This window comes from Paramisgurnus dabryanus, chromosome 3 (genome assembly GCF_030506205.2).
Source record: "Paramisgurnus dabryanus chromosome 3, PD_genome_1.1, whole genome shotgun sequence".
Classification (NCBI taxonomy): domain Eukaryota; kingdom Metazoa; phylum Chordata; class Actinopteri; order Cypriniformes; family Cobitidae; genus Paramisgurnus; species Paramisgurnus dabryanus.
In genome coordinates, this window is record NC_133339.1 from 22648565 (window position 1) to 22657408 (window position 8844).

General features: G+C 33.7%; 1 protein-coding gene across 1 annotated transcript; it reads left to right on the forward strand.

The window, feature by feature from the left end:
* Positions 1-1920: 1920 nt before the first annotated feature.
* On the forward strand, positions 1921-5398 carry cabp5b (calcium binding protein 5b). The gene is made up of 7 exons (XM_065280820.2): positions 1921-2055; positions 2364-2430; positions 2625-2655; positions 4500-4643; positions 4767-4876; positions 4987-5134; positions 5322-5398. The coding sequence occupies exons 2-7, from the start codon at positions 2383-2385 to the stop codon at positions 5348-5350; spliced, it is 510 nt and encodes a 169-aa protein (XP_065136892.1). The 5' UTR covers positions 1921-2055; positions 2364-2382; the 3' UTR covers positions 5351-5398.
* Positions 5399-8844: the final 3446 nt, after the last annotated feature.

The following is an 8844-nucleotide window of genomic DNA, read 5'->3' on the forward strand; positions in this document are numbered from 1 at the left end:
CACCTTTCATCTCATATCTGGAGCCGGGCCTGTTTTTAGTACTTAGTTTGATAAACCACTCTTCTATCAATAAAACAGCTTTTAAACAGATGTTTTAATCCCACAAGGCAATTTTACTGTCACAAACACAAAACAAGATTAAACAGCTATCATACGCTTCATATGCGCGCACACACGCACACACACACACACGCACACACACACACGCACACACACACGCAAGCACGCACGCGCACACACACACACACACACACACACACACACACACACACACACGTTTTATATTGTAAAACACCCCCCCCCTTTCTCTCTCTCTCTCTCTCTCTCTCTCTCTCTCTCTCTCTCTCTCTCTCTCTCTCTCTCTCTCTCTCTCTCTCTCTCTCTCTCTCTCTCTCTCTCTCTCTCTCTCAGACTCTTCTTGCAAAACCAAATTTTCACCTCAAAACAGTTCAATCTGTGCTCAAAATTGAACTATGTTGTCAAATCGTGTCCCGTTTCAATTAAAATTAAAAACACTATACAGTCACTAAACACTACATAGAAAAATAGAAAACACAATGCTAAGGACAAGAAGCTGGAGAAATAAAATGTTTATTGTTTACTGTAGGCTAAATGCATGTTGCAAAACAAAAAACCTGTGCATTTAGCACTTGTACAAAAAGACAAAACAGAAATCTTGTGCAGAACATGGTCAATCACAGTAGCTCTGATTTCATAAGATATTGTTTTTGTCTTCGCTGACCACCTCATCCTCCTCTCACACAAACTCTTCCACACAGATTTCTATCCATTGTAGGGCCTCACAAACCAGTGCTCTCTGAACTGGCTCACTGTATATGTTCCCTCACATCCATAAGTGTGATCAATTTTGAGTTGTTGTGTTCAAGTGGTGACACTTGTGCTGTAATTGTGTTTGACTTTTGTCACCTGTGCTCACCATTTTGCAGCACATGTGCATCACAATGAAAATGTGTTGGCAAGTTGTGTCTAAACAGGTGAAAAGTGCTTATGGTTTTGCCAAAAGAGTGATTGATTCAATCAGTGGGTTCATGCAACTGAGCATTTGGTTCAGACAATAGGGTTAAGCGTGTTAGCAATTGAGAAAAACTGTAACGTGTACATTGATCTTAGTGCAGTTCTGGCATCTGTCTCAGTGATCGAGCCGTTTCAAACATTTTCATCTACTAAGATATTTTCTGTACTTTCTTGTCAGTATATTTCATTTCGTCAGATAGTTGTTTTATTTTATCTTTTAGACTAATCCTCTTTTCAGATGCGCTCTCTCTATCTCTCTCGCTCGCTGTCAGAAATGAGCTGTTAATCTAGCATATATACCAGTATTGGTGGTAAGCGTGGACAGCTCTGGGATTACTGGAAATACATTTCAGGATTCAAGAAAATGCTAAGCATTAGCAATTTACATAACAAACTCACTGACCATGTATGTGTGTCACTAATATTTTTAAATTATAGTACATAATTCTGTCATCCTTACATAAACCTTAAATGCAAAACACATGTGAGTTAATAACAATAATAAACTGGCATTGATGTTAAAATAAGTGCAATTAAATGCATTTTTAGTCTTTGTTGGATACATTTTACAAAGTTGATAAGTGTAATGTGAATGATCTTTTTAAAGAAATACAGATATTTATATATATTTTAATTATTTATTTTCAACAAAAGACATGTTGAAATGAAAATGAACATCCTGTACAATATATATAGAAAAGAAACATCAAATTTGCAAAATCACAGATATTTTTCTTGGGTTTGCTTAATGTCTCTCTTTGTCTCTCTTTCTCTATCTCTCTCCGGTTGTCTTTCCCACTGTCATTCACTTACTCATTCATTCACTTACTGTCTTTCTCTCTTACTCACTCCCTCCCTCTCTGTATCATTGAATCATTTAGAGGCTGTTGACTGACAGTGAGGAAGGTTGTTTTCGCTCCTCCTCAGAGAAATGTGAACAGAGAGACAGAGAGGAGAGACAAACGCAAACCTACAGAGAACTGAGGATCACTGTTGTACACAGAGGAACTGAGGGAACAGGTAAGTGGTGAGCTCGTATTTTAAACTTTAAAACTTCAGTTTTTTAATGTAGCTAAATGACTATATGGGACGTCTATTTTAGCAAAAGATAGATTACATATTTTAACATGATAATTTTACTTATAGATTTTATTATATTTTATAATCTTTACATTCATTCTGTCACTTTCATTTAAAGTGACACACAGTGACTCACTATGAGTGTTTCACAACCTTCAGTTGTTACACTGTATGCTTATTAGAATATTATTAATAATGTTTCTTAATGCAATATTTGTTAACATGAATGCAAATATTTTAACATTTAGATATAAGAGGCTGTCAGATATGAGTCTGGGGCCAGCCTGCATTTTCCTAAGAGGAGCTAAAAAAATTGTAAGTTATTTTTTATCATGTTTATTTATCTATTTAGTTACGGCAAGTTATTCTTTCTAGAAATAGCTTGTTTGGAAGAATTATTTAACAAGTCTATCCGATCAACCGTTTGGTTTACATAAAACATTACATGTATGTCCAACATGTGCTGAATATGTAACATTGATGAAAATGCAATCTCAATGCTTTTACAGAAACGCCCGTTGGCTGATGAGGAGATAGACGGTGAGTCATAATTTATATTTACACGAAAGGTTTAGGTTTTACCTTCAAAAGGCATTGAATAAACAACAATTTATTAACTTATCAGAGTTTTAGGGAATTTAAATAACCAGATTGCCCTTTTTAAGATGCAAGATCATACAGCATATACAGTGTGGTCCAAAAGACTGAGGCTATAGTGAAAATCATCTATATTTTACATTACACAGTAATGTGGACTAAAACATTAGAACACTGTAAAAAATTGCTGCCTTAAAATGTTAATTGAATCAACTCAGATTTAAGTCATTTTAACCTACTATTATATATCTTGATGAGTTCTTATAACTTCATTTTATAAGTTGTAACAACTCATTTCTTGTTAAGATAAATAATAGTAAGTTGACATGACTCATAAATCTGAATTGATTAAGAGACATTTAACTTAAAATTTATAGTAATTTCAATATAATCAGTAAGTTCGTTAAACTTAATTTTAAGTTGATTTAATTTGAAATAATTTGTAATATCAATTGCTCTGTCCAAAATCTACAAAGATTTTCTAGTTTTAATTCATTTATCATTATATTCCTCTGTGGGACAGTTTCCCAGACAGGGTTTAGGTTAATCCAAGACTAGGTCTTATTATTATTAGGTCATTCAAGAAGTTTTTACAAACATACCTTACAAAAAACAATACAGGTGTGCATCTTAAGACAAAACAATGTCAACGAAATATGTTAAAATTAAACAGGACAAGGTGTTTTAAAATGAAAGCAGCTCAAACATGCATTTTAGTCTGGGACTAAGCCCTGTCTGGGAAACCGCCCCATAGTGTTATAAATTGTATAACACAAAATACATGACTAACTATAAGTCAGTCATTGAATAAAGTACTGAGGAGAAAACTAAGATTAAATGTGCTGAACAGGGTTCATAAAGCCTAAGTAAACACTGATCACCTGAATGGTGACTGCACAAAATTATAATTTACAATAAAACAACATTATAAATATAATAGCTTAAACATCTATGAAATGTTAATAACAAATATTTTTAAGTTCTTATCAGTTTTTATTCTGTGAAAAAGCATAAATAATCAAAATATTTAGGCACAAAGGATTAAGGGGTATTCCTTACAACATGTACTGATAGTTTTATGTTAATTTTACTTAAATGTTTAGTTTTTTATATGCTTTAAAGTTAAATGAACAAAGATTTTTATATGTCCATAAGTCAAAATATTAAGTGATGTTTACATCATTCTTTAAGTAAAGATAATATCTTAAATCATCAATAATTCTGTGGAATCTGACTCTGTAGCCGTCTTTAACCTCCTAAGACCCAAGTTTTGGTTTCCCTTTTTCAGACCAGCTATTTTGGGGCAAGTTTTTTTGCATTTATACATCATCTGAAAGCTGAATAAATAAGCTTGATTTATAGTTTGTTAGGATAGCACAATATATGGCCGAGATACAACTGTTTGAAAATCTGGAATTGAGAAAATCTTCTTTAAAGTTGTCTATAAGAAGTCATAAGCAATACATAATGACAAATACAATTTTATATATATATTTATGGTAGGAAATTTACAAAATATCTTCCTGTAACATGATATTTTCATAATATCCAAATTATTTTGCCATAAAAGAAAATCTATATTTTGACCCATGTCAAAAAATGTCTATACCAGTGCTACTTATGATGACTGATTTTGTGTTCCAAGATCATAAATATGAAATGTTGTTTAAAGAGCCTCCCCTCTCCATTTTATTAAGCCTGGTTTGTGCCTTTATTACAATGTTGTCTTCCTCCTGATCAATGTAATAGGCTAATATGTGTCTGTGTGTGTGAACTGTATGTTTCAGAGTTACGGGATGCATTTAAAGAGTTTGATAAGGATAAGGATGGGCTGATTACTTGTAAAGATCTGGGCAACCTGATGAGAACGATGGGCTACATGCCCACAGAGATGGAACTGCTTGAACTCAGTCAAAGCATCAACATGAACCGTAAGACATCAGCTCTTTTGTGAATTAAGATAATGCACATCTACTACATACACAGCCCTGTAGATTATTTTCTTAATGTATTTTGCTCATTTATTTTTTTCTCTCTCTCTCTTTGTTGTGCAGTAGGGGGAAGAGTAGATTTTGAGGATTTTCTTGACCTCATGACTCCAAAGCTGCTGGCAGAAACAGCTGGAATGATTGGACTGAATGAACTAAAAGAAGCATTTAAAGAGGTATTTACAGTGGTACAATTAAGCAATTTTTACTTAGTAATATTTTAAAGTTTACTAAATTCCATTATAAAACTGTATAAAAATCTATAATTTTTAATATGTGTGTGTAGTTTGATATAGATGGTGACGGCTCTATTACAAAAGAAGAACTGAGGCATGCAATGTTAAAGTTATTAGGTGAAACAGGAAACAAAAAGGAAATAGAGGCAGTGGTCAGAGAAGCCGACAACAATGGAGATGGCACTGTTGATTTTGAAGGTAAAACTAAAAATTTAAGCACATTAGGAGTGGGCTAGTCTTGTTGGTATAAGATGATTTTTTTCTCAGCAGAGATATAAAAATGCTTTTAAGGTGCATGGGTGTTGTCACTGTTTCCAAAAAACTTTCAGAGATTTTACTGACCCTGCATTCATAACAATGATTTTTAATGATCTCTTTCCTGCAGAGTTTGTCAAAATGATGTCTAAAAATTGAGAAGATACCCAAGCTGAAACCATCAATAATACAGAACTGTGCATAAGGGAACAGCATATAAACACATTGTTTATATGCTGTAACTAAGTCAACTTTTTCTTTATTATATTATATATGACACTGTATATTATAATGATGTCATATGTAAGTGTTATGCAACTTTTTAATGCTTGTCTGATACATAGGAATCGGATTTTGGACATGCATATTTGAACTTTTGGCATAAAATCAAATGAAAACTGTTCCAGTGACTGCTTCAGTTATTTTACATTAGTGTTTGTGCATGTGGATTTGTGCATGCCATGTTAATGATGTTGATGTAATTTGATCATATCAGCTTTAGTTAAGCTCATCAGTGAAAATGAAAAATGTTATTAAGATCTCATCTGTAGTCTGGTTCAGCTTAATTACTATGGTGCATCATTTCGAATTGAAAAAGGGTCAAACTGACTAACTGGCGGTGAAATCAGATACAAGTTTAAATGACTATATTTTATAAATGAAATGGACTTGGAGATAGGCTAAAAACTTTTTTAGTTTTATATATATATATATATATATATATATATATATATATGCACACAATTTGTAATACACTGCAAAGACATGAAAACATTTTAAGGTTTGGCTTGAATTTCTAAATACTTTTCCAGTGGCCCACTGGATATAACTGATGGTCACACTATGGATACCTTGAATGTCCTATACCATGTTTCTTTTTTTCTATTATATGTTGTTAATCTTTGTGGAAAAAAATGACCTGTGTTAAAAAAACTGAAACATCTGCATCAGTGACCTTCTGCTAGATGACAATCTGATTAGACAGATAATCCCGACACTGAAAGATCATTGGTGCTCGTATTTGGCATTATATGGTCTGAAAATAGTATTATCGTGAAAACCTTTAGGTAACATTATATAGAAAATACAATTAAATCCTGTAATCTACTAATCTCCTTAACCTCAGCAGATGATCGCACTTTTCCACGAACTCTACCTCACATCTGCTCAACACTTCTCCGGCTGGCCTAAGCCTGTGCCACTGCTAATAAACATCTGCTATTGACATTGTCAAAAACAAAAAGTCTGTGTGTCATACTGTCCAAAATATTGCATTCTTTTAACAACAGCATAGGGACAGACATCTCTTCATATTCCCTGCACTACTTGTCTAAACAGTGAGCTATGATAACCCTCTGTGCCAGATGTTGCCGCTGACATTTGGCAACTGTCATCAGTCTGTTTCTCTTGAAATGCAGACGCTGAGAGAGAGACATGCACAGATATACACAGCATTACATCATAACCAGAGCATTTGTAGAGTATTGTAGGATATTATCAAATTGCCCAGAGCGGAAGTGACAAATGAAGTCAGAGCATGAGCATGTTAATGGGAGAAGCAACGGAGATATATTACATAATGCTGGTCTGTTTTAATCCCACTATATAGGCATTTATTTATTTTTTAACTACATAATCCCTTATTTATCCATAACACACTCTCCGTCTCTCACATGTATGTGCATTTAATCCACTATTTAAGTATTTAAAGCAGGATGTTTTCCTTAATATTTCATTCAGATCAAAGATCTCTGTTCTGCTCGCTCTGTTGCTCTGTGAAGTGGCCTGAGACTACTGTTATAATAAATTAAGTTAAACAATTTTATCTTGTTTTTATAAGTTATGTCAAATTGTCACAGGTCAAAACTTAAAAAAGTAAGTTGAGTTGATTTGCAAAACCAAGTTGTTTTAACTTGATGATGCTTTTATTTACAGTGTGGGCAACTATAATCTTGCAGAACAGAAACACAAACCTAAGCTCAAAGTCAATGACCAAATCTGCCTGAAAACATACAGTATAAAAAATCCACAATAATGGGCATTTTAAAAATGTAAATTCCTGTTTAAAACAGTGTATAAGTGAAAAGTGCAAGAATTAAAAGAATGTCGGTACACAAAATAGCCACAAGATGACACTGTTTGTGTGTTCAATGAGCGGAGATTTAAAATACACCCATTTGATTAATAAAAAACAACGTTATTTTGTGTATTTGGGGTATGATACAATGTGTTTGCGTGGTTTATGGTTAAAAAACACATTATTTTTCACATACCGTACATTTTTGTAGCAACAGATATACTGCTTTCCTCAAACGCTCTGATTTTGTACAAAGCCCGTTGATTTGAAAAGCGTTGTGTCCCTGATTGACCAGCTAATCTGTACGTTGTGATTGGCCTGAATACCTCTGACGTCACGTCAGCCCAAAATGTGATGCTCCTTACCATGTTTGAAAGATTCGGTCACAATACAATTCAATGCAATGCTAACAGGAGTTAACTTACAGGCTGAGTCCAAGCAGGAGGAATTATAATAATGTCTGTCTACAATCCGTGTGTTTGTTTTAGTCCAAGAAAAGAGATTTATGTTGGAGACATAACCTGCGTCATCGTTTACTTTGGGGTTTGTACCTTTGCATATCGTTTACAGGTACTAATACACACTTACACACCAAAGGAAATATAAAATTGTGAATCATAGTTGTACAAAAAATAAAAACAGATTATGGATGCAAAAAAAGATATGTCTACTGTGAAAGTATCTGCTCCCACAAAAAAAATATTTAGAAAAAATAAGATGCTTAATCAAAACAAAATGAAACTTTTCATATTTGTTTACCTAATGTTGCTATTCAAACTAAATAAAATTGCGATATAAACCAAAATCAATATAGAAGTCTACATTTTTAAATAATCCCACTAAACACAGGACGTCGGATAGACGTGCAGATCATGTCTATATTGGGTCCGTCGGTCCATGACCAATTCTGGACATGTATTCGACGTCCAAACTAGGTCCACTATTTGGACGTCCCACCATGACCCTATTTGGACGTCATATTGACGGGCAACATTTGACGTTTAAACTGGGTTATTTTTTGGACGTCATTTGGACGTCATATTTACGGGCAACATTTGACGTTTAAACTGGGTAATTTTTGGACGTCATTAGGACGTCTATAACAGGTCTATGTCTATATTACATGATTAGGCCTATAAAAATGTGTTTATTTACAAATATCAGCATTATTGTACCATCATGATTAATACGTACGAATAGTCTCTATTATTATTACAGTACTGTTTTTTTCTGCTTTCTTGAATTACGTACAAAATTCATCTAAATGTACCTTTAAAAATATGTAATTAAATGTGTAGTTCGTTATATTAAAAGTATATGACCATACTAACAATTTAACATGAAAATATTGTCATATTAAATTGTTCATGATATGAATGCAATAAGAATGCCTTATATACAACCGGAAAGTTGCCACGTGGCCGAGTGGTTAGACTTCTTTGTAACACGGAGATCGTTGGTTCGAATCCCACAGCCGGCAGGAAATGTCTGAAAGGTTTCGGTGCGGTGGATGGGTGAAGTGCAGAGGCATTCATGTCTTTTCGCTTTTTTCATGTCTCTTTTCCTTACATGGCGG

What these genes read in the sequence shown, in the direction of transcription:
- cabp5b (XM_065280820.2), top strand. Translation starts at nt 2,383, where the DNA reads ATGAGTCTGGGGCCAGCCTGCATTTTCCTAAGAGGAGCTAAAAAAATT. An exon ending in TAAGAGGAGCTAAAAAAATT is followed by an intron (nt 2,431 to 2,624) that starts GTAAGTTATTTT and finishes ATGCTTTTACAG; the next exon opens with AAACGCCCGTTGGCTGATGA. An exon ending in TGGCACTGTTGATTTTGAAG is followed by an intron (nt 5,135 to 5,321) that starts GTAAAACTAAAA and finishes TCTTTCCTGCAG; the next exon opens with AGTTTGTCAAAATGATGTCT.